Source organism: Stegodyphus dumicola, chromosome 10 (assembly GCF_044657685.1).
Source record: "Stegodyphus dumicola isolate Sdum_Otavi_A_Nest chromosome 10, ASM4465768v1".
NCBI classification, from domain to species: Eukaryota; Metazoa; Arthropoda; class Arachnida; order Araneae; family Eresidae; genus Stegodyphus; species Stegodyphus dumicola.
In genome coordinates, this window is record NC_140777.1 from 137,006,465 (window position 1) to 137,033,824 (window position 27,360).

The window sequence follows — 27,360 nt, forward strand, 5'->3', positions numbered from 1 at the left end:
CTTCCGTAGCATTAATGCTTAGTTCAAATTGTTTGCGCGTTTCGAAATCTAGTTTCTGAAGTACGATATTTAATAACAGAATATCCGATAAATTATTTTTCTCATATTTTAAAACATTCAAAGCCCTAACGTTTTTAGTAACATTATCTATTACATATCTTATTCCTTTAGACGATTCGAATGTTAAAGTACGTAAATCCATTATTGACTTTATATGCGTCTCAATTAATATTCTTTTATTTCCATACCTATCTTGAAGAGCTTTAAATAGAGAACTGAAAGTATCATCAACAGTTTCAAGATTTTTTGCTTCATCAGTTAATGCAGCCTTCAAATAGTAGAGTTTCTGAACTTCTGTCAGTTGAGTGTTATTTGCTATGATGTTTTCGAATTGAAGCTTAAAATTATTCCATTCGGTATATTTACCAGAAAACTTAGGAATTGGTAATTCTGGCAAACGTATTTGTACTTTAGGATCAAATTTACTACAATCACTTTCATTTTCAGAATGTGCTATAGATGATAGAATTTCGATAATTCTTACCTCCAGAACTTCAGTTCTTTCTTCCATTTCGCCGATTTCTTCATCGATGGCTGTGACATCATTTTCATCAACGCTTTCGAAATATGTAATATCTCAAGTTTCTAATATCCATTTGAATGCTTTGTAGCGATCTATACTTTATTTGAATTTCATTCTTATTCGAACTATCATCATATTCCTTCACTACATTTTCTAACCTAGTTAGTTTCGCTTTTAACGAAGTTTTGTTTCTATCTAATGCCAGCATTTTGTTTATTTCTTCGGCTCGACGGACCATGTACTGTGATTCTAAACTAATAAGTGGACTGTATAGCAAAAGAACTAACTAATTTATTTACAGTAATTAATTATTCAGATCTAATACATGCTCTGGCATGTTGCTTAGCCGAATCCAGATGGCCAAGTGCCAATTTCTCTACTTATGCAATAGGTGGCGCTGTATTCTAACTTATCAAACTCGAATATCAATGTTAGATAGTTAAAGCGTCTTGATATATTACTTTGAGCTAAAGCTAAGTAAGAACTTTCTCGTAGAAATCTCAAGTTAAAACATGAAGTATTTCAATACATGCCTTTTAGTGTTATGCTGCCCTTTAGAGAAACTGAGAATTTTTTAAGACATTTTAAGGAAATAAACATAGTATTTATATTTTTATGCTTGGTACTCGAAATTTTTGTCTTCAGTGTACGAGGTTATAAGGTATTTCTCCCGCCTTCCTAGCGTGCCTTCGTTGTGTAGTGGTTCTGAACGCTGGGCTGGTATTCCAGAGGTCCGTGGTTCGATTCCCGGCGAAGGCGATTGCTCCTTTTTCAATTTGCCTGCTTCCAAAAAATACCTAATGTCTTTAAAGTGGCGCTCTAACTAAAAGGGTGTTGGATGATGATTCTCCTCACCCAGGATTTGGCGATTGGGTCCACTAAAAAGAACCCAGTCGCCCTTTAAAAGGAGGAGTATATAAGGTATTTCTCCAGCCTTCTTAGCATGCCTTCGTGGTGTAGTGGCCTGCATGCTGGGCTCGTATTCCAGAGGTGCATGGTTCGATTCCCGGCGAAGGCGTTGTTCATTTTTCATCTTTCCTGCTTCCAGTTAACCTAATGTCTCGACAAGTGTAGTTAAAAATTGTCCGTTTTATTTGCCATTTCAAATATTCAGATAGTTATATTAAATGCAATATCATCTTTTAAAAGTATGAATAAAAATTTTCTTTTAAGAGTATTTTTAGTGGCAGACTATATTTTTATGGGGGCACCTAAAGATCCTTATGTAGATTCGATTTAAGCAGGCGGTCACCGTTAGCTCCTATGAAGGGAGAGACAATTTGCACCCATACCTTCACCAGGATCCGAACCCAGGTCCTTTGGTATCGCAGTCGGGTCGCCTAACCACTATACCGTCTGGTAAACTAAGAGTAAATAATAACTGCTATATTATGTAGAGAATAATATGCGATGGAATTAAATATATAACTCTATGAATTGTGCCGGCTAGGAGGATTGGGACTGCACCCTTATTATGATAAAGATTCATATATCCATGATTTTCTTCTTTGAAGATATTAAAAAATAAGTTCCCCGTATGGGTGTATTAATGCTATGAAAACTATTTACTCTATTATTAGGTATGCAGTGGATATAATTTCGGATATAGGAACGTACGTTATAGTATGGTGTGTCTTTGACTTGACAAGGAAACCCACTGGAGATCATCACACGATTACAGGGGACTATGCTGACAAATTCATGGTAAGTTATTTTTTAACATCATAGTTGAAAATTTCTTAGATGCAGATGTTTAGAGTTTATACAATTTGACTTTCTTTGGTAGCATGAACTAACATCAAACTCCTAACAGACCTGGAGCGAATTATTGCTGCCCCTGAAGTTAACGACAGAGACTTGAGAAGTTTAAAATAACCATTTTATTAAATCTGAACTTGAACTAACATAAAATGCACGTCTCGTGCTCACAGAAACAGCCACAGGGCCTTGTGGCGATGTAACTTAAAGTTATACCCCCTTTCCGCATGCCTTCGTGGTGTAATTGTAAGCATATTCGATGCATATTCGAGAGGTCCAGAGTTCGAGTCCCGGCGAGTGCACTGCACACTTTTCACGTCTCCTACTACGAAAAAACCTAATGACACTACAAAGTAATAGTCAGGTTCAAATTTAAAACTTAATCTAGTAGTCAAAGACTACCAATTTTATTTAAACCTCAGTTCGCTCAAAACCTGTCAATCTGCGTAACAATTAAATGTCTGCAACGGTAACATCAAGCCAAAGAATTATAGTTTTATCTCAGCTGGCGAAACCTAGCAAATTGTACTCGAGAGGCAGAAATACGCTCTGTCTTGCGATTTAAAACCCTCGGCTTCAGTACTCTCAAAATAATTCTCATTCTAGGGAGGGAAACGGTAAGGAGAAGTGATTGTAAAGGTGAAATTATAAATAACTGTTTAATGTCAAATAATAGTCACCGCGCAAGTTTAACAGTAAATAAATACTACAGCTTGTTACAAATTTAATAGAAAACTGGGTTTTTCTTTTCTCTAAGAAAATCGTACTTAGTAAAAAAAAATCATGTATGTTATGACACAAAAAAAAAAAAGAGGTATAAGCACCAAATATGTGAAAATACTTGTTTATACATAAGAGCCATCGCTTCAAAATCGGTTGTGAAACGAAACAATAAAATTTAGTGCAAGTACGAAATTTACTTATTGCATGAAAATATGAACGGAATGTATTACTTTATCCAAGACCTTTTACCCGTTTTCTTCATCATTGTCCTCCACCAGTTGGATGAGTGGTTAATACCGCTGAACAATGGTAGTTCAGCCTGCTTTGGATTCGAACCCAGGCAAACGGGCTGGCTGCATGGTTGGTTTCCACGAATTTCCCGATTTGTATCATGAATACGAGTCAGTTTCTCCACGAACGTCCTCCACGAAGGCATTCCTTCCCTTAAGCAGATAGCTCTTTGTGGCTTTGTCATATTTAAATAATCTAACTAACCTTCATGATTGTCAGACTTAGCTATACTTGAGGTTGACAAAAATCACTTAAATTGGGCAAAAACTTAATTGAAGCAGCATATTTCCTGAGTATTTTAAGCAACTTTTATTTGAAATTTTATTCTAATAGTAATTTAAATATTCTAAATTAGTGACTAATTTAAAATATAGTAATGAAACTAAAAGTTTTAGTCTTAATTCTTTTCTTATGTTTTTAATAGGAGACATTAAATCGGACAGCTTTGGTAAGAATAATAATAACAATAATAATAAAGTACAATAAAAATAGGCAGATTAAAATTACAAAGCTGTCTTTCTGACAAGAATAAAAGAAGAAAACAAGGTTAAGATAAAAAGAAAAGAAAAGTCATGTTCGTCAATGGCGACCAGAAAACATGCAAAACTGTAAAGAATTTACGATGTAAAAACTGAAAACGTGGTCGATACTGTTGTTATAACTACAGCAGGACAATTATCGTAGTGAAAAAATAAGAAAATAACAGTTACAGAGGGCGTTTACACATTTTTAGAACTATCTCGAACTCCCCTTTTGTTAATGCTTAAAATATGAAAAATACTTTTTTTTTAATGTTCGATCTGATAGCTCTTTCTTTGGACAAGAAATCGGCATCGTGATTTCCATGACAGAAGTACAATTCGTTAAATTTAGAGGAGTATTGATTTCTTTTTCTCGTCCACCAATTTTCAGAGTCCATCAAACGTGGTAGATATTTGCCTAAAAAGAGCTTCTTCCGAAAGACTACAAGCACAATATTCTAAGCGGGAAATGTTAGGAGACTTTGCAGGAATACGTTGAAAAGGTATACATGCAATACCTGCATCAGTCTTTATTTTGTTAAGGAATGTAGTGGTACTTTTCGATATAGGACTTTTATTGCTTTGTCTTTATGAAGTTTTACTTTTTGAAAATCGCTTGGATAAAGAAATGGAATTTCCTCCGTAAATATAGAACCTACAGCTTTCTCTTGATAGTATAATGACATTTTTTTACCACTCATTTTTAATTTCCCATTATAAGGGAACCCTATGACAATCATAAATCCCTTACTGAATCTTTTTGGGGGCATTGTCGGAGCCATGTCTGTACATTTATTTCTTTGTTTCTGATAATAAATGTTTTTCGTTGCAGTCATCCTGCTTCATCATGGCTAACAATGTTTTCATTTACTTCTTGCTAAAATGTTTTCAAAGAGGTTCTACAAATTGTTCTGCTTTGAGCCGCATGCTTTAACAAACGTTGGTGAACATTATGATTTTTAAGCTTTTTAAAGCTGGAACTCTTGGTTTATTATTTTATTTACTGTTACTAAAGATACATTTATAGATTTTGCAACTTATTTTTAAGGCGCCAGATATTCTGTTGTTACCAACGATTTACCTTTAGAAACGTTAGAAACAGTACGTATCTTTTTCGAGTATTCATTTGTATATTATTTCCATGTTGAAGTAATGACCTGCGGTTTTACCCTTTCTGATTAATAATGTTTCTTCTTTTGCACATAATTAATCAGAAAAGGGAAACTTTAACTTTTACTCGTATTAACAGAAAGGTGAAAACTTGCCATTTATTTTTATTTAGAAATTTTAGTATCACATATCCTTAAATCCATAACTTGTTTACATGCGTCATTTTGAAAGGAGAATAAATGTAAAAGTAAGAAACGCTATTTCTTATATCAAAGAATCAGCTGTTATCATCCAAATCGTTCTAAAAGTTCCAAAAATCATTGATATCCTTCTAAAAATTTGTAAACACTATCTGCAGTTTTGATGTTTTGAAGACGAGGTGCATTTTCGATTGATTTATATACAATATATATATAAGGAGTGTTATCAAATTAAACGTTTTTGCTCACGACGTGTATTTAAAACTGTTCTTGAATAATTTACTTTTATTACATGCTAATAAACAACACTTTTATTTTTCAGATAATCGTATTGATCATAGTTGGCGTTGGTTCTTTCTTCTCAATCATTTTCCATTTAGGTGTGAAGGAACATACTTCAACTCCCATATCATCAGAAGAAAACAGCATTGAAAAACATATTGATAAAAGCAGGCAGCCAGCGTTCAACCCATCTTTCGAGGCATCATCTAATACTCTTATCTGGAAAGAATGGTTGTTGGAAGTACAGTTCTACCAGGTTAGTATTCATTCCTACACTCAATTAAAAACAAAATGCATTTTGTTTAGTGATGAAAAGTAATTTAATAAAAACTATTACATAAAGATCTTCATACAAAGTCATAGTGGCAGACTTCCTGTAACTTAATTATTAAAATTTAAAATAGCGTTTTCTCATTTCTTTTGTTAAATTGTAAAATTTGTCCTAAGTTTCTACCAGTTAGTTTTAGTTAAAGCTACTTTCCTGCCCATTCTAATATCAGCTTATAATTTCCTACCAGAATGTGTTTTTAGAATCGCGTTTAATGCAAATGAGTACGAGTAGTATTTAAGTCGAAGATCCACTGACTTCGAGAGCCTGAGATTTTCTGACTATCGCGCGTTTGCCTTTCGGCTACATCTCTCTAAGCTATTACGACGCTTGGCTGTATTACTGGTCCTTGATAGCTTCGCTAGCTTATTCGATATTTAGGGGGCAACTCCTTAGAATTTTGATAGCTTCGGCTATATCGTTTTAGTTAAGCATTAGTTAAGTCTTATTTCTTATTTCTTATTACTTTGAGTTCAAGCCCAAGTGGAGGCTTTGCTGTACGCCTGGAGAAAGCGGCCTTCTGTTCATTACGTTCTTCCACATTTAGTTGTTAGATAAAAGGGTTGAACCCCCAAAATATTTAAGCAATGGAGGAAAACATTTCAATCCTATGATTTAGGCATATTATAAGTTGAGAAAAAGTTAACGTACTTCTCATTAAATAATATACACCATTTATAAATTTCTATGAGGATTATTGGCAGAATTTTGTAGTTTAACTCAAAATTCTGAAATTTTATAATTCATTGATTTGAATTATAAAATACTCAATTTGTAATAGTAGTGACTTTATAGGTGTTTGATTTTCGTAATGCATAATGAATTCATTGAAATACTTTTATGCTTGCTTGGAAATGATGGAATGTTCAAAAATCGTTTGAGGTGTTAAGATTTTAGGTAAAAAATTATTTTTAGTACAACGATGCCACTTACTCAGGACGTCGGAAGAATAAAAAATAAATTTTAAAGAATTCGTCGTTGTGTTCAATAATCCAATGATTGTTAGTTCCTCAGTTTTTGCATGCTACCAGAATTTCAGTATAGAAACGCGTGACTCCTGGCAACCGTGTTGGAATCATTGAAGTTAATCAAATGCCTGCTACAAGAAAATTTCAGATTGGTAAAATAGCAATCCTCTTAGAAGAATCGCCTTCGAATATGCCTTAAAGTAATATTTGTCGTAATGAAATCAACGAGCCAACCAACTGGTAAAAATACATGTAATTATTTTTTTATAAGAATTATCATTTTAAATACTGCGTTTTAAACAATGAATGTTATAACATCCAAATACGAGGTGTATGAACAATTCTATTTTAATTACTTCTAATGTTTGCCAGTGTAAAGGACTTCCAAAGTTTGCCAGTGTAAAGACCAGTTTTACAATCATGAATATGTTGCGGACACGCATCTTATATTTCACGCAACAATACCGTTCGAGCACTTAACTGCTTTTACTTACTCAGGACTTAACACAAGGAACTTAACACAAGCTAATTTGCAGGGAAATTTTTAATTGCAATAAAAATTAATAAACTACAGAAAACACTTTATGGGTTAATTTTTGGTTAAACAGGGTAATAATCACCTACTCATACAATTCATTGATTTGAATTATAAAATACTCAATGCAAGCATTTCGCTGCCTAGACCTTAAGAGGATTCTTTGTGTTGAAGATAGACTCAAATGTTTTTGAATTTGTGTTTTTTCCCCTTCTTCTTCTTACATTTAAAGAACTAAACACAAACTTTACATCTATGGTAGAAATTGAAAATTCCTAATTATAGTGTGAGGGGGGAAATACAGAAGTGCGTTTTCAATGTAAGATAGACAATATCTTGCAGTCCCCAAATTTATTAGATAAACGCATTTCCCCTTACTAAATTGAGGAGAGTAAAGGATGACAATTCAGTTTTTGCTGTGAAGGTGATATGTAATAATTTTCCCAGGAATGGATCTATGAGTTTCAAGTTTCATGTAATCAAGGCTTCTGTGACCTCTATACATTCTGGGAGGAAAAGAAGTGTATCAAAATAATCTTTCTGTATTTTCTCACTCATAATTTATGTTTTTTTTTCTTTTCTTCAATAAATCATATTATTTTTTAAGCGATATTTGTTTCTGAAGGTTTTTCAAGACTAAGCCTTAGTTCCTTTATGAACTGAAATATGCCAAACAGTTATACAAGTTATATTAACCGCCCTATAGCTAATGTTATAAGGTATTTCTTTCTCCTTCTTAGTATGCCTCCGTGGCGTAATGGTCAGCACACTCGGCGCGTGTCGAGTGGTCCGTGGTTCGAGTCCCAGCGACGGCATTGCTCATTTTTATTTCAAAACCCTAGCGTCTCTACAGTGGTCCCCGAACTAAAAAAGATGCTGGATGATGATTCTGCACCACCAGGATTTAACGACTGGTCTCCTAATCCCAATCGCCCTTTAAAAGGGAAAGTGTATAAGGTATTTTTCCCGCTTTCTTAGCATGCCTTCGTAGTGTAATGGTCAGCACACTCGACGCGTAATCGAGAGGACCGTGGTTCGATTCCCGACGAGGACATTGTTCATTTTTCACGTCTCCAGCTTCGAAATAACCTAATGTTTCTACAATGTTGGAAATTATTCGAACGCATGAATGCAGAACCCAGAAATCTCATCACAAGTGACCGCATGCAGGCCTACATTAGCAGGAAAACACCTTAGTAACGATGTTACATACATATTAACACGAGATAGCCGTCGAATAACTTGCCTTGATAAAATAACTTACAATTACTCACATTTTTCTTATTAAAATGTAATATTTAAAATAAAGTAAACAGGGATAATAAATTTCGCAGTTAAAAGAATTTATCTCAAAGCTGAGATCAGTTTGAGTATAAACTTCGCTTTTCAGTTATTGCATTTTTAATATGTGTTCTTTTTCTTTTCAGTTTTTTATATCTTAATTAATCGCTTCCTTCCAAGGAGATATTGCATTATTAGAAAGGATATTAAAATTGAGATAAATAGTAATTAGTGCATCAGATGCCTGACGCATTTTACCTGATAGATGTTTACGGTAGATTTTATCGATACGAAAAAAAAAATAAATGAGCGTAATTTCTTTCTTTCCTTCACATAAACTATGCTGTCTTCGTATAAAACTCTTTATTAGTGATAAATTCTAATTATCATTAATATCACATTCATTTACAGGTGGGACTTCTATACATGTGTGCGAGGCTGTTCCAGAACATGAGCTGTGTTTTCATGCCTCTTTATTTACAAGAATCGCTAAGAGCTGATGACGTAAGTATAAGTTAAAAAAGAATGTGTTTGTAAATGTAAAATTGTAAGTCGCGTATTATACATATGTTTTTTTTTTTTTTTTTTTTTTTTTTTGTCTAACATACTGGTGGACAGTTTCTAATGACGGCTTCCAAATGACTAAGCGCGTAAAAAAGTAAGTATGGTTGAATGCCAGAATACTAGGACTTAACAACAAAGATAATTTTTTGTGCTCTGAAATCTAAAAGTCCTTTAAAAATGTTGAAATGGACAAAATGGTCATTTTAGGCTGAATACGTAAAAGGGAAGAAAATACATTTCCCGTCTGCATGCACTCTGGCGTAAGATGTCAATACGGGATATGGCCACTATGGAGGGCGATGAAAGTTTCCACACGTCGTGTTTTGCTTTGCACAACATTATCCAGCAACTGTTGGGATAATTTTTTCCACTCCTCTGTCGTTGTACGGATGAGGGTGTTCTTATTTATTGGGGGGACGCATTACCGACCAGCAAGACTCTTTTCAAAGCATCCCAAGCATTTTCAGTGGTATTCAGATCTGGAGAGCGTGCTGGCCATATAAGGCGTTGAATATCCTCGCTCTCTAGATACTCCTGGGCAGCGACTGTTAATGACATGTTGCGTTGTCGTCCATGAAAACAAATGTATCACGGATAGCCCCATGGAACGTGCGAACGTGAAGCAGCAGAACATCATTAATATATCGTTGGCCATTAATAGTCTCAGCTGGACTCCATACGATCATGATCATGATTGATCATGATGCTTGCTAAACATTCCTTTTCTCTGAAATGATTTCAAAAGCCTTGAAACAGCACTGTGGCTGATGTCAAACTCCTAATTTTAAGCACTGCGTCACTCAGTATATATCTCCTGTATTCTGTATGTACCATCCTGTATATACAGAATACAGGAGCTATATGTATCTTCATATAATTAAATTAAAATTATACTTAAGTATTGAGTGTTGCGCATTATATTTTAAACACTGTGGCAACCTGTATTTATTTCCTGTATTCTGTATGTATCATCTTGTATGTATCTCAAGTACTATTAAGCATCATGACTTAAGTATTAAGTGTCGCGCATTGTATTTTAAGTACTATGTCACCCTGCATATATTTCATGTATATCCTCATGTATCATCCTGCACATATCTTAACCTTTTAACTGTCATGCCCGAGATAGCACTGGTGTTCGAAAATGTCACGCCCGAGTATTTCTCGGGGTAATTTTTTTTTTTTTTTTTTTTTTTTTTTTTGAGTGCATCGTATTGTCATACCCGAATATATATCGCGAGATCTTTATTTCGGCTACATTTGGTTTTTCCAATAAAAAAATTTGACAATTTGTGTACCCAAATCATCAAAATAATTTGACAGTTAAAGGGTTAAGTATTAAGTAATATGACGTAAGTATCGTGCATCGTATTTTAAGTATTGTGTCATCCCGTACATATCTCCTGTATCCTGTATATATCATCTTGTAGATACCTACCGAGTTAAGCATTCAATATTATGACTTAAGTATAGCGCATTATATTTTAAGTACTGTGTCATCCTGTACATACTTCCGCACAACGTACCGTGCACTATGTTCTGCATAATAATGTCTCAAGTACTGCGTACTGTATCAAGTATAGTATTACGTATTGTGTCATCATATTGTACTAAATTTATAATTGCACTAATATATTATATCTTAAGTAATGCGTTTTGTAGTAAATACTGTGTAGTGTAATGTGTCATCATAATATACTAAATCTATAGTTGTACTAATATATAATATCTTACGTAATGAGCATTGTAGTAAGTAATGTGTATTGTAGTAAGTAATGCACTGAACATCTATGTACTATGCATTAAGTCCCGCATTATGTACCTAAACAACTTTAAGTATTTATCCCTGCGATATGTACCCCGACCTAGAGTAATTCTTAGGCGTTCAATCCTCCTTTTATATTATATGTCTTTATGTGCTTATGTTTTTATTTTATGTGTTATGTGTGTGTATATGTGCTGTGTTCAGTGTGTGTTATTTGTTTACTTTGTTGCGTTCGTGTATGCATTTGTTTTCTAATTTGTGTTTTTATGTGTTATGTGTGTGTATATGTGCTGTGTTCAGTGTGTGTTATTTGTTTACTTTGTTGCGTTCGTGTATGCATTTGTTTTCTAATTTGTGTTTTTATGTGTTATTCACTATGTAATGTACTTTGTATGTCACCTCAACCACATATGTAATCCACCAATTTATGTCAAACAATTGCCCCTGTATGGCATTGTAAACCTTTCTTAAATCATATATAAACTCCCGGTGCGGTCTCGTGCGGCTCCAGGGAGTTGTTGCCTCTGGATAGTGGAGGACGCGGGACATATGCCTGTTTACCTCTGTTAAACACCAGGCGTCCCCGTCCTCCGTCACCTGTCAAACTCCTAAGCAATATCTATTGTTTTTCGCCCTTCATCAATCTTGCCAATAATACGGCCACGCCTTAAAATCATCTAAGTGATGTCGAGAGGACATACCGAAAACTGCAAGTTCTTCAACTTATTCTTCCTGTTAAATTTTGGTTTTGAACGACAGTCAATACACGTCAAATTCTTTACATCTCTTATCGGCGCTATCACGTTGCGAACCACTTCGTCAATCCAAAATTTTCATACGCACAATACATCTTACTGTATCCCGCACTTTAGCTAATTTCCCCATTTACCTGCCTTCCATTTTGCGGTTGCTATTGCTGACATTGTTATTTTTCCTTAGCAATTATCCATCAGAGTATAAATCGCATCACCGTAGTTAAAGGAAACATAATAGAAACTTTAATATAACTGTATGAAAATAAATTAATATATAAAACTGATAATTATATGAATCACTAGGTAGAATAAATAATTTTAGAAAACATCAAAACTAATAATACTAGAAATTATTAGTAATTTAGAGTAAATAAAAATGTATAAAAACGTTTTTGATGTTTTGAAGTTTCGGAAGAAAAAAAACATTCAAGAAAAAGCTATTTAGTTCTGCCCTTCTGATAATGTACCGAATTTTTTCCACTAAACTGCGCTATTCTTCAAAACAATTTCATTGCCACTGTCAAGAAATTTATGACATTTTAGATAACTTATGTTGATGTGAAAGCATCTTTTAATCATAAAATCTGGTTATAAATTAATAATTTCAATTTCCAACAATTTCATTCGTGAGATTTCATCATCCGATCTTTATTTTTTACGAACCTTCACAGAAATTTAAACACCTTGATATATAAAATAGCAGATTACGTATTAAAATTATTATTGGATTAGTATTACGTAATTAAAAAATTTTGTGGGGAAATAAATTTCAGAGTAAAGATGAAATATAAGTAACAACTGGTGACTTACGATAGTAATATTGATTATCTTTTATTATCAAGAAACAGTATTTTTTCCTAACCGAAATTTCACTTCAAGCAAAGAAAATGCTTGTTTGTAGAGGAAGTCGTCATGTATGAGTTAATACTATTAGAATACAAAATAGCTGTGAAAATCCAAAATAATATATTATTTTGTTTTTTCTAACTTCCTTTTCCTACTTACTATTCTAACATTCATTGCAAACACTGTGATAAAAAGAATGATCACACTCACAGACAAATTCAAGCATTATTCAGAACCTCGTAAATTTGAACAAAAATACCATGGATAATTTTCAATATAATTTGGAATTTCCATATACAGCATTCAGTAGTTTTGATTTAATTCTTAAAATGCGTTTTAAATAACCTTCAGATTACTAACTATTCCCTTTAAATCCTAACATTCCGCTAATGCTAACATTCATCTCTATTTATGCAGAAAAGTGGCAAACTTAATAATAATTAATTAAAGCCTCTATAAGCTCATAATGTGAACATGCGACAAAAGTAACGTGAAGGTGTTGTGAGGACCTTAGTTCGCGCTTATTCACTAAAAACTCACTATTGAATTTTTGGACCGAAAGCATTACGTCTCCTTTCTTTGTATATAGGTTGGCAGGAGGTAAAAAGAGTAAATTATTTTTATTTAAAAAATTGTTACAGCTATAAATAGAGTCCTGCTGAAAACAGAGAGTTATTAAGGAAATAAGAATAAAATAATCAATTTCATGTTTGCATACCTGTGTTTCACACTTTATCATATAAATGCTATGTGTTATTTTATTTATCCAGTGACTTAATATAAATGCTGAGAAAGTTTATTTTTGCAGGACTTTATTGCGAAAATTCCTCTTGTGATGAACGTGAGTGGTTTCTTCATATCCTGTTCCTTGCCAAAATTTTTCAAAATTATGAGCAAAAAGGTAAAAATCTGTATTAAAATAGTTTACTTAAGTTATAATCTTGGTTTCTGATATGTGTTTGTAGTACAGTAATTTTCAAATCAAATTATTTTCAAATACACTAATGTTTGTGAAAAATGCAACAATATGAAGGAATTGTCGGAAATCAATGACATTTATTCTACATATTACTTATAGTGGTGCAAATAAACGATCATATTTACAAAATAGAAAATGAAACGAACGTCAGAAATCAGTACTTTGTATGTCCATCACGTTGAGAGATGAGACCCTGTACACGACGTGGCATTAAATCATACATGTTCTGAATGTAATCCTGGGCGATCGCATTCCATATGGCTTTGACATGACGCCAGTGTTCAGTCTTAGTGTGTGCCTCACTAGCTGTACGAGAGAGTTGGCGACCGATGAAATCCTAGACATGTTCAGTGAGCCATATATATGGAGAATAAGGCAGGTCGTGGAAGAAGCGAAATCTGTTGTGCTCTAAAGAAGGCTTGTGTAGTCTGAAAAACATGTGCACGGGCATTATCCTGCTGAAATACAGTGCCCGGAACATGTCGAAAAATGGGAAGGACCTTTTGCTTCACACCTACCTTTATTCACTGTTGAGCTTGTCCGCAATCTGCACTAGATGAGATCGACAATACACAGTAGCTCCCCACACCATGATGTCAATTGTGTGTGTGGTATGACGCTGGATAACACACTGTGGGAGCAGATGTTGAAAGTATGATGCGTACTCTTTCATGAATGTACTCTAGATTGTAGTGAGATTCATAGGAGAAAACAATTTTTTCCCACAGGGCACGCCACGCACTGTGTTGAAGTCGGAGCGTCTGTGATTCAGTGACAGGGGAATCCTGCGTAGAGGAACCCTTGCACGCAATCCATGCTACAGCATACGACGACGAACCGTGGAGCTAGATAACACAACGCCTGTAACCGTGCTCCAAAGTTGTGTTAAGACACGAGAGGATGCTGTATGATCCTATATAGTCAATGCGGATAAAACGTTTACATGTGCTTTGTCGCCCGGTGCCGTTGTGCTACTGCGTGCCCCACTGTCAGGATGTCGCCTTGTTTGGTTCTCCTCTGTCCATTTCTTCAAAACAAGTACCACTATTGCAACATTACGCTGGACAAACAGATTTTAACGATGCTTTAATACTTTTCCTGTCATTAAGCAGGATAATTCATTCCTGATCTTGCCAATATCCTCAGAAAATCCTGACTGGGCCTGACATATGATGAAGTCCGAAGATGAGGATTCTCCATACGCGGTAGAATTGAAGAGATTTCCTTATATACACGGAGAGTCCTTTATATACATGGAACAAGCTGCCGGTTCTCATTCCACGCATGCGCAATTGCTTTGTAATTCTGATCATTTGCATGCCTTACCTCACTTTACATTTCTTGTAAGTTTGGTTCAATTTTCATTATTCCTTCATGGTGCAAAAATTTTCACAAGTATTAGTGTATCATTAAGCAAGAAAGAACCCATGACCTATGATTGAATGTGGCTCAAATAAATTTATTTAATGGTCTTCAGACTTCTCTTTGGTTTATATTTCAGCGTTTTTCCCATGTTTGAAAGTTTCTACAGTTAAAAAAAACGCTTGTTTTTAAAATTAATTAAAATGCTTAAAAATGGCTTAATAAATTCATTTCATACTTAGTAAATTAAAAGGAATTTGCTGAAATGCCAGAAATATATATACACCATGTCCCCAAAAGTCCTAACCCGGCGTTTAACTTCACAATCTTCGGTCATAGAACATATGCTTCCAATTCCAAAAATGTTTTAGGAATAATGCTTCGGCATTTTTAAATTTAAAAAAATAATCCTATAAAAATTACGAAATGTAGCTTTTTAAACGTTCCTCCGGTCCTTATAATTGCATTTAGGAAAATTTTGCACCCGTTCTAAAAAATAAAATACAATGTGATTCATTCCCGTACTACAAAAATTGAGCGAGATATTTGATATTAAAATCTAGAATCATATTCAAGAGTCGTATGCAAACTGAAGAGCGAAATGTTGCAATTGTATGTAACTAAAAATGAAATTTAATTTAGAAAAATGTTTCTCATGTTCAAAGATTACATGACGAGTTTTCTGTGCGGATTATTGTGAAAAGTATTGATCAATGTAATTTGCTTCAAAAATGGATGTATTAATCACAGAATCTTACAAAACTAATTTTCTAGAACTACTGGCAGGTGGTAAACTTTACAACTGGCACGTCGCAAAACCGTAATATTATTTGCATTATTTAAATATTAAAGATATTTGCATTTTAATGAATTTTTCACTATTACCAAATTATGAATCTAAAGTAAAAAAAATTTCGTTAGAACATTAATAAGTATTTTTAGACTTTGATAAAATATCAATTACACGTGTGCAAATTCTTGCGGCATAACAAATGTAAAAAAAATTATAAATCAAGACGCTAGTAAATCACAAGAGAATATCCCTGATTAGCATTTAAAGAGAAAACCCAGCCTTGAATTATTCTGATTTATTTATTACCTGACTCCTCAACGCAGATTCAAAATGCAGTGAAATACAGCGAATTTTGAAATTCGGGAATTTTTGTACCGGTCTGTTTCGGTTTTTTGTCTCGGTCAATTTTTGTCATACGGGAGCCAAAATTTTTGAATTCATTTTTTATAATGGGTAGAAAAGTTACCTAAATGCAAATATAGGGACCAAAAAGGTTAAATTTCGTATTTTAAATGAAACTGTTGTCTTTAAATTTAAAAGCACCGAATCATGAATCTTTGTGTTATTTAAAACATTTCTGGGTACTTACGGAAAATCCCGTCGACCACAAGAGACGGCGCCAATCGCGGCAAACCAAAATAACCCATTTACTAGATACAAGAAAAAACGTTTTATTCTTATTTTTCTTTCAAATTTATTATATTATAATTTATTTATATTTAATTTTTCATTAAAAATTTCCATTATTTTTTATTAAGTAGATATACTGTAAAAGCAATTATTTTCGCTAAGTTTTAATTTAATCGCCGATATGATTCCATAACTTTGGAAATATGCAACAGCATGCTCTTCTGTAGTAGGCAGGTCCTAAATTTTAATTTTTTTTTTCCTCGAAATCGCGTGATACAGGGGATAAAAGGAGTCTTTACTCTCAATAATCATAACTAACACGTGTAATCAAGGTTACACCAAACCCAGCATGTTTGAAGAAGACTTTTCCATTTTTGGCGAAAAATCGCGTAGTTTGGCGTCTTTTCTTTTATAGGCAAAAATGGTCGACGGGATTTTCCGTAAGTACCCATTTCTGTAACTCGAAGTGTACGTCTATGACACTTTTTTTTTTTTTTTTTTTTTTTTTTTTTTTTCATTTTGCACCACTGAGAGGGCATCCGACCTAAGGTGATATCTAACAGAAAAAGCCCACCAAGTGAAAATTATCAATTTGGGAAGAATTATGTTACTTAATTTTATCTCATTTTTTTATTTTGCAAGTAATTTTCTTTGATAGAGACTGCAAGCTATTATTATTATTTTATATATTACCTACATTTAGCAAATTCTGAATTTTAGATCACGCTTCTTACTGGTGCAACGTTAGGAGTGGGAGCATGTTTCTGGATTTCCATAGGACATGGCCCAACATTTTGCTATAAAGGGATTTATGGAGTTGGAGTTATTATGGGAGCAGCCTCTTCTATGCTTGTGGTCAGCTCGTTGTCTTTCATTCATGACCTCATAGGCACCAGTGCTGTAAGTCTTACCTATTTAGTTTTTATTAACATGTACTATTTAATATCGCTCAAAATTTCATTTACTGGCAACTTCAAGAATTTTAAGCCATGCCATTAAATAAAATTAGACATTTAGTAAATATTTTAATATCTGATTTTGTTTAATGGCAATGTTTAAGTCTATTCAGAAGTTTTCAAACTACATTGGCAATGTGGCTAGTTGATTTTATTTGTGCAGTTATTGCTACTGATTATTTAATACAATCTTTCACTGGATGCATATTTGCTTTACGTAAAACTAAATAAAAATAACAATTATAGTACAGGGTTATTCGTAAATCAGTAAAAAGTTTCAAAAACTGCATAGCAAGTTTACCAAAAAATACAGAATTTTAATGCACTAAAACAGAGGTAAATTATTCGTTGAAGTTTCATAAAACAGCGACAGCTATTCACATCACTTCCGAAAACAATTATCTGAGTTGATAATTGTCACAAATATGGAGAGCATTTGCTAAAACTTCTCAATCGAAATTTCTCACTAAGGTGAACGGGAAGTATAATTACGAGTCTATTAACGTATTAACGCGATTGCCATCTGAGGTTTAGTATTAATTCCATGTTTCATCTTCATGTGTGAGAGGGTTATTCAAGATATTGTCTACATGCTTTCAATTCCCGCTAATCTCCAGAAATCTCGCAGTCGTGTGGCTGTAGTTAGTCCTCTTTTACTGGCAATCTGTTATTCGTGTGAACAATGTGTTATCGTATGGATGTCTATCATTATTTGCAAATGTGGACGTACCGAGCATTTGTGAAATATATAAACAATCCTGCTGACTTTGCTTCTGCTTCAATGTAATAAAAATTTTATACCTATTGCATAATTTATTTTTCATGAATAATTCAATTTTTCCGTGGAATTATGCATAATCCTGTATTATAGGAAACTACATGAAGTATGTCTAATCGCCACGGAATAATAATAAATATAGTGAATTTTATGCATTAATAAATTCTTTAAATATGTATAATCAGCAGATACATTGCTCGAAATGTCTCGAAATCTTGTACTATCTCTAGAAGCCTTTTCTTTGTTCAGAACGCTTCATTATCTTATTTTTGTCAGAAGTTACCACAAAAATGTCTCAAGATTATTAAAATTTTTACATTAGGCATTGGGAATAGGCGTTTCAAACATTTTTCTTAATATAAAATAAGTGAACGTATAACACAACATAACATAAATAAACACTATCATAAAAAAGCACATGTAAACGTTTTATCGAAACGTAAAATTTTACTTTCATGTTTACTATATGCAGGCCTGGATTAAAAATTTTAGAGGCCCTTAAAATATTTTGATGCCCCTACATAAATTTACATCTGTTTTTTCCCTATGCCTTCTCTTTCGATCAGGGTTTACTTGCGCCATATATTCCATGGTAGAATCGGTAATGGGAATTTTTTGTGGTAACCTATTCTTGATATCCTAAAGATCTATTTATGGTGCCCCTTCTCCTTGATGCTTTATGAACGTATTTATTTTTCTTATTAGTTAATCCAGCTCTGAATATATGTATTCGTGCTTTTGTAATACTTTTCATTTGAAAAGAATGTATGATTCATATGTACGAGACTTGATGTCGCTGGCTTTGTTCTTCGCTCTAAGCATTAGCCATGCAGTGTTAGTTTTCAGCTTTTTAGATAATAGTGTCTAACTACTGCAAGCGGTGTGCAAAAAGTGATGGAGTTTTTGTAGCGTTACTTTGCCAATTAACTTAGCGCTATACTTCATCATTATGCAAATCAATGGGATATAGGAATGCATTCACTATATACTTTCATATAAATTCTGTGTACCTGGAAGCTTTTGCATGAGACAAACTTAATTGTTATGTATTAAAAATTTAAAATCAGCAGTTTAATTTTATTTAAATTGTCTTTGCTGCATTTTAAACCAAAGTCACTGCAGCTCTTAGGGCATCAAAAGTTTTACAAACCAAAATCAAACGGATAACACTCAACATTTTCTGACACTTAAGTAAAAATTTAATAATTACGTCTATAATCTCAGCATTTAGCCAAAGGACACAATTTTTCTAAAATATTAAAGAAACTCAGTAGCAAGTAATCGGAGTTAGAATGTTTCAAGAGATAAAACGCTGAGACATTTTAAGGTAGTGAAATAATTCAACTAGATGTAGGGAAAATGGCCATACTGGAAATGTTGCTGTTGTTCTAAATGGCCGAACGTTGCAACCTGATGCATTCGTTGACAATAGCCAATATCAATAGGTCATTTAGCCGTCTCATCACTGAGAACGTTGCCCAATACGCACCACAGAGAGTGAACATATTACACATGTTTCATCGAAATAGGAGTTTGATTGAAACAGACTAAAAATTAAATGTGAACAAAAATGTGAACTTGTTGTATGATAAACCAAGTAACATAACAGTGGAAAAGTAGAATTACCAAGAATGGTGGCGAGTAACATTTTTTTCGACCATTAAATGTAAAAAAAAATATTAGTAACTATTTTTACATCAGTGAAATATATTGATAAATTTCAGGAAAGTGGTGCTTTTGTTTACGGCTGTATGAGTTTTTGCGACAAGATGGCAAATGGTATAGCTGGAATGATTGTCCAACATATGCATGTGTAAGTAATTTCAATTTTTATGTATTTTACCGCTTCTAACATTTCCTTAAACTCAACGTTATTAATTATTAAAAACTTTTTTAACACTTCCTACTCATGCCTATAATTAATCGTAAATTTTCTGTTAATATAAAAATGTATTGAGAATACGTGTATAGCAAAAACTGCGAAATTCGAATCTGAATTGATAGCATTAGATTCATAAGGATATATTTTGTGTTATACGTAACTAAAATTGAAAAATTAAAAAAAAAAACAATGATTCCAATATACTAGTTAAATTTCATTTTAATATGAATTCATAATTTTCATTAAAATAGAAAGATAAGTTAGGGGCTTTAGAAATTTTTTTAAAGTAAGGATTCTAACTTATTTAGTTTAGCTTATTATTTATAAAAATGCAAACAAATTCATTCACTGTTGAAAATTAGCATATATATTAAAACTTATTTTTTATATCAGCTACATATTCTTAACATATCGTAATATAAATAATGAAAATTCAGCTTAAGAATTTAAGAATTCCGAAAGTATTCTTTATTCTAGTTTCCTCAATATTTACTTCGGATTTGTAACAATTATTACATTTTAAATATGTTAAAACTTTGTATTTGAAACTTTATAAAACTTTGTACTTTGTATTTGAAAGTTTCCCTTTATTTGAGCATTTAATTTCAGAATAAATTTTATTTTATTTTGACTAACTAAACTGCTTTTCATTTTGAACGCCAGAAAAGAGAAAAGGAAGATCGTGTGAGAAACAGTTCTTTTACTTCATTAATAGTCGTTCCCCTATTAAAATACCTTAGAATGCTTTTAAAATGACCATAGAAATGTTTTAGATATAGAACTGTTATTTTAGAAAATATAGTACTTAATAAAACATACTTGAAATTTTAATTTTAAAATATTGATATCTGGTAAAGAAACGATAATTTAATTTGTTTTCTCTACATATATAAAATGATGAATTTGTTCTGTGGAATCAACTTAAAAAACATTTTCCCCTTTAAATTTAAAGTATTTAATGATGCATTTTTGCAATGGTTATCTTGAACGATTTGAAGTATTTCCCAATTACTTTTTTAAAGCCATACCTAATTTTAATACATTCAGAAAAAAGTAAATTTAAAATATAAGGTGTAAAAACTGGCAAACATTTTTGAATTTTTATTTCCGTGCATCAATGGAGGGATATGACAAAAAAAATCTTTTTATTTTTCCTTATTTTATATTGTAATGAATACTGACTGTAAAAATACCTCATAAATTTTTCCAGGATACTTTGTAAAGACTGTGACTGGTTCTACAAAGATGTACTGTCTTATGGTGTTGGAAGTATAGCCATAATTTCCAGCTTTGTTCTCTTTTCTCTTGTTCCTGCAAAACTCGGCGAAAGAAAGCGCAAAAGCAAAGGTATCTTATATAGTTTGACTTGCAATAATTTATAAAATTGATTTCATAACATACTTCGAAGTATCCATTAAAAAATACTTTTGTCTGTTCGTAAATATTTCTGTCTAAAACGTAGTTATGGAATAATGAAAAAATATTTTCCCCTCGTTTCTTATGTATGAAAAAAGCTATTAACAAACCAAGTATTAATTATATCATTCAGCCTTTTATTTAAAAAAAGAAAGAAAAGAAAATGACAAATTCCTAGATCCGGATGGTGTATTGAAAGTTGACTCTCTTGGAAAATCCATAACTGCCCTTAAGTCATCAAACAAACGTAAATATTACTGTAATGTTACATTAGGTTGTACATATTTATTAATAGCTCTAAAATTACTTTCGTTTACTTCAGATGATTTACGTCAGCAATGAGAATCGTCGTACTTAACTAAGCCTACCTTCATTCCAAACTAAAACTATTCCCTATAGAAAGAATGTCTGGTTAGTTTTATTAAATATAAGCTGCTTGGTAAAAGTGTCCGAATACTTCCGTAAACTCATTTTCAGAACTTTTTAAATAAGCTGTTTTGTTTATGAAAAGTTTTTAAATAACGTTTTCAAAAGAAAACAAGCTTTGAAAAAAAGAAGGGAAAATAGTACACATGAAAGAAAAACAAAACTATTTCGCTGATATTTAGCAGAAACACAAGTGTCCAAAAGCAAATGTGTGCCACTGTAAGTTACACAAATAAGCAAGAGTATTTCGATTAAAATTTGGACATAAAGAAAGAGAAGCTGACATTTTCATATGGCTGTCGGCGATCGTCACCCCAGTTTTCAGATTTAATCCCATGCGACTTTACCTTTTGGGGGTTTCTCCAGGGATATAATTCTTGTTCTTCCACTTCCCTCTAACCTCACAAGCCTTCACAACATGGCTCTGATTCACTGTGGTAGTTGACATGTCATAATTGTCTGAAATATTAAGTAAAGAGCCTTACGGTAATTAATTGTGAACTTTTTCAAAATTCTTTGAGTTTTCTCTATATAAATTAATAAAGTGTGGTATCGGTTACGTGTTTTATTAGACTAAATGGGCTTTGTCCCTGAAAAACTATTGTTTTCGTTTTGCGATTTTGCGTTGAATCACTATAAATGTCCGTTTCACATTTCAAACTGTTGCCACCCAATGTTAGAGTCCTGCATTATATTTGAAGAAATTAAATAACGAAGAATCTGCATAAATGTATGTGTATTTCTCGCATTGTGATAAAACAACAGTACATAGAGCCATTGAATTTTGAATGACATAATCCTCCTACGAATATGGGCATGTGAAAGGCGAAATTTGAAATTTGGAATTTGTTTTATGATCGATTTCATCTTTTATAAAACTTTAACGAATTTTTGATTAACAAAGTCAACGATTTCAAAGCGAGCAATGGCAACACCTACGAGGAAAAAAATCTTTTTATCTCCAGCACGGGAAACTGTGTATCGGAAATTCTAAAGATAGGCTCTTTTTAAAATTATTTTGCGACATTGCTATTGAACTGAATTTTATATAGTTTAAATGCAAAGAACATGATATTTAATAAATAAAGGTAACACACAAAACGTTAAAAAATGCCCCTTAAATTTAAAATCTGAAATCTTTTAGATTTTTGTTTAATTTATTATAATTTAAAATATTCTACATGCATAACTACGTAACATTTTAAATTTTATCAAGTTACATGAAAAGAAAACATAATTCTATTGATTTTCTTGTATTTATAGATGCTGAGTTAAAAGAGGAAACCCTTAACTTCGGTAGCACAGATGATAATAATGAGACGCAGCCACTTCTGCCAAAGACTTGATAACAGTGTAAAGAAGTTCAAGCCCCGGCATTCATAGAATGTACAGAATCTGTAATGGAAGAAGGTTCAAGAGAGAGACTCCTTCGAATGATAGCTCTCACATGTTTAACAATCCTGCAAATCTGCTATAAAATGAAAGCCACGATACCGTATATAATTGAAATAAGTATTTGTCTGTTTAAAAATAATGCTTAATTTTTTTAAAGAATAGTATTTAAAGGGGCAATTATAATTTTATAAAATCTGTTAAGTAGTACAAAATATCAAGAGTTTGTATTTTGTAGACTTTAGCTTTCAGATCAGCAGTTAAACTTTGGTATTACTCTTTATTTTGCCTTTTGGGGCTAAACTGAATAACGACCCCTCCTTTTTTTATTTGTTATTCTTAATTGGCAAACTGTTTCTAGAAAACCTTCTGCTTTAATTATAGTATGCTGCGAAGAATATTTAGATGACTCTATGGGATTTATAAAAATTCTTTTGATTAATATTTCGCTATTTCTCAGTTAAATCTATTTCTCTCTAATTAAACAGCTAAAATAGAACTTCATTGAATGTGCTAAAACAATTTCGTCATTAAATAAATTACTTTCAATTTTTGAAGATGGTTGATTTGCTATAAATGTGTGTATTTTATAGTCGTTTTAAATTTCTTTAGCCTCGCTAAATTAAATTTCTGTCTACTTTGTATAAAATTTTAAAATAAAGGTTCTTCAATACCCGTTTTATTTATAGATTTTCAGAGAGAATGATGTACTCGTATATAGCAAGCTATGTCCAAAGGGTGTTTTGAATTGGACAGCATAAATTTATTTATCATATTTAAGTTTATAATTTGTAGTCATGATAAATTTCATTCAAATCAAAGCAAGAATTTTTTTTTTAAAATTGTTTATTATTAGTATACACAAATTGTAACATTTTATAATAAGCCTAATTTCAACAATTCGTAAAAACATCGTTCTTTAATTTAAAAATTTGTTTACCTTTTCGGGTATGTAATATTTTTGTTAACCATTTTATTCGCGCTTTTTACTGATGTATGGAAATTTGGGGCTGTGCTACATGAGATTCCCCTTCGTCACTTTAAAAAAAAAAGAGTGGCATACGAATTTCAACAAGATTTATTAATTTAGAAGCATTTTTTCTTCTTAGTCACTAAAATTGAAAACTTTGCATTTCCATTTAACTCAGGTTAGAAACGTTTGAATGCGATCGAAGCTCCCATTAGCGGTTACTTCAAAATTAAGGCTTTTGTCTATTACCAAGGTGTGCCCACTACACTGCTTTTCTGTTCTGTTTTTAAGACCGAGAATTCAGATTACTGTTAATGGAATTTCTGAACACAACTCTGTTCTGTCGGTCTGCTAAAGCGGAGTGTTCATTAATGGAAAGTGTCCGCTAAAGTAGAATGTTCATTTACAGCGGTTCGAGTGTATATCGCTTTAGTTTTCTGAATATACCGAAAGAAAACATACACTTCCCTTTTTCCTGTTAAGGAAACGTTAATTAATTTTATTTTTGGTTAGGAATATCTAAATGTTAAATATGTTCGGCCATGCATATACATTTTCTAGGCTTTTAAATTCATTTATATGAATATGTTTGAAAGCCAGATTTGAGTGAATAAGTTATTGCTGTTTGAACTTCGAGCAATTTCAAAAGAATTCCTTTTATTAGTATTCCACCAAAAACTAGTTTAAGATAATTTCTTTCTTCAAACCATGTTTTATGCTTTGTATGAAATTTGATTGAAATATGAAAAAATGTAGTAATTTCCTTAACCAGATTTTAATTTTCCCAATTCTAGTAAGAAATTGGTATAGCATGAACCAATTCATATTCATAATCTCTTCATAATTTGAGTGCTGGGACTGAATTCGTTAATTCGATGAAAACAGAAACCAAATTAGCAGAAAACTTTTTGCACTTTTACGGGTAGATTGACCAAATTAATAATGCTGAATTAAAGGACTGTATTAAATTTAAAATTGGATTATTATTATCCAAAATAAAATTATTGTCACTTTTTAATATTTTTATTACTTCTAAAAATATTTTATATTTAATTTAAAGTCAAGCTTACGTTAATGGTCAATGAGTCGGTTCAAATGTTCAAGTTCTCGATTTGTATTTACCATAAGATATATGTAAAGTCTGTACATTACACTGCCATGTAAATGTAGATGTCTCAATAAAATCCTCTAGAATTTTTGCTTATAGCACTTTTTTAACACAACAGGGACATCAGAGTAAGTTTTCTTATTCTCCCCTTTAAGTGATTATTGTTACTGTTTTCCAACTGTTATTGTTGTATTATGGGAATAATGTCATAAATATTTCTATTGCATTTGTATTTTAAAGAATGCATTTAAAAAAAACCTTATAAATACTGACCTCATGATTCTTACTGAATGAAAAGATAATTTAACTAACAAAAAGTCGCACTTAAAAAAAAAAAAAAAAAAAAAAAAAAAAACATTAGAATATTTGATAACATTTTGAGAACCTGAAAATCATGAATGCTTTAAAGGAACGTAAATATATTTTATGCAAGAACTATTTTATATCACAGATGAGCTTGCCCAAAATGAAATGTAACACTTCAACGGGCGGAGTATTTCAGTATAGTACTTCAATAATCATCTCTTTGCAGCTGTGTAGAACCAATACATTTGTTTTATGCTATTTGTAATGATGCCCATCAGCTCAGAAGTTAGCAGCTATCAGTCAATCATGTAATATCCATTTCACTAAAAAATCATGTAACAGCCATTTTCTTGGTATTGGTTAACACTGCCAGTGTAGCAGCATGCCACCTATGCTAAACAGGATTAAGTCTAGAAATTAAGCTTGTCGGCCTACGTCCATTATTTGATATTAGTGTATATGAGAAGTATCATATAAATTTTCCGCTTCTTCGTCTTGCATAATAGCATTCATAAAAGGCGCAGAATATCTTCTTTGTACTTTCGAAAGCTGAAATTTGTCAGCATAGAAAATTTTACGCTCTCTCATCTTGCATTCACTTTATTTAATTTAACAATTATTCTTGTGTTAATTCTTTTCTATCCTTTCTGATTTCCTCTATTCTTCATCAGAATACAAAATACTTAAGTTTAAATACAGAAGCAAATTAACAGTTACATAGAGTGAATTGGCAATGCTAGTGATTTGCTTACCCTGCGACTCAGCAATTTTTGAATTCCATAATTGCTAGGTGCTGTTTTGGAGATTTTTAACCAGTGATTATCAAATCAACTAGTCCAAGCTAATAGACGTAAAACTGCTTGCTTTCTGACAATTCGTTTTACATTTATCATTATAAATTTTTAACCAGTAATTATCAAATCAACTAGTGCAAGCTAGCAGACGTAAAACCAGTTGCTTTCTGGTAATTTGTTTTACATTTATCATCATAAATTTTTAACCAATGATTATCAATTCAACTAGTCCAAGCTAATAGACGTAAAACTGCTTGCTTTCTGACAATTCGTTTTACATTTATCATTATAAATTTTTAACCAGTGATTATCAAATCAACTATTCCAAGCTAGTAGACGTAAGACTGGTTGCTTTCTTGCAATTCGTTTTACATTTATCATTATAAATTTTTCAACAAGCCTAGGAGATAAGTTTTGCATAAAATTTGCTACACAAAAATAAGTTAAAATAAAATTCACCGCACTAATAGTAATACTAGAAGAGATTGCTTCTTTTATCATTAATACACACTGACTGCTAAGGTAGAGAAGAATAAAAGTAGTATTTATTTGTAAAAGGAAACTTTATTAATTGTGCAATAATAGCCAAATGCTTAAGAAAACGTGGGAATATTTTTTTTTTATTTATGCAATACAATTTTTATGCGCTGCATCATAAAATTTGAAAAGATTCTGTAAATCCTTGAAGTTTGATTAGAGAGAGAGAATGGATATCAGATATATTCTGCGTATCAAAATTTTGTAGTAAGTTTTACAGTCCTCAAAAAATTTATTTTATAACGAAAATATCTGATGTGGACAATACATGACTTTGTACGACCTATTAAATTATACATAGTTTTTGCTACACTTCAATTAAAATCATTTCAAATTTCATTACAGTATTATTTCTCACTCAATCAATTCAGTTCTCATTTCAAGGCAAAAAAGTACATAAAAACTCAGATCACCTTCATTAAAAACTGTAAAATACAGCAAACCTAAAACAACAAATACAGTTAAAAAAACATTTCTTACAATTAAATTTAAAGTTTCTGCGCAAAAACAAGCAATTCGGG

At 32.1% G+C, this 27,360-nt stretch overlaps 1 protein-coding gene across 2 annotated transcripts in view; it reads left to right on the top strand.

Annotated features, from left to right (window-relative positions):
* Positions 1-25,292, top strand: part of LOC118183040 (major facilitator superfamily domain-containing protein 12-like) — a 48,829-nt gene extending 23,537 nt beyond the window's left edge. For both annotated transcript variants that reach the window (XM_035352449.2, XM_035352456.2), the window contains exons 4-11: positions 2,164-2,287; positions 5,509-5,724; positions 8,992-9,084; positions 13,319-13,411; positions 16,995-17,174; positions 19,733-19,821; positions 21,101-21,237; positions 22,996-25,292. In XM_035352449.2, coding sequence (XP_035208340.1) covers positions 2,164-2,287; positions 5,509-5,724; positions 8,992-9,084; positions 13,319-13,411; positions 16,995-17,174; positions 19,733-19,821; positions 21,101-21,237; positions 22,996-23,078 — 1,015 coding nt within the window. In that variant the 3' untranslated portion in view covers positions 23,079-25,292. The remainder of the gene's footprint in view (positions 1-2,163; positions 2,288-5,508; positions 5,725-8,991; positions 9,085-13,318; positions 13,412-16,994; positions 17,175-19,732; positions 19,822-21,100; positions 21,238-22,995) is intronic.
* The last annotated feature ends 2,068 nt before the right edge of the window (positions 25,293-27,360 follow it).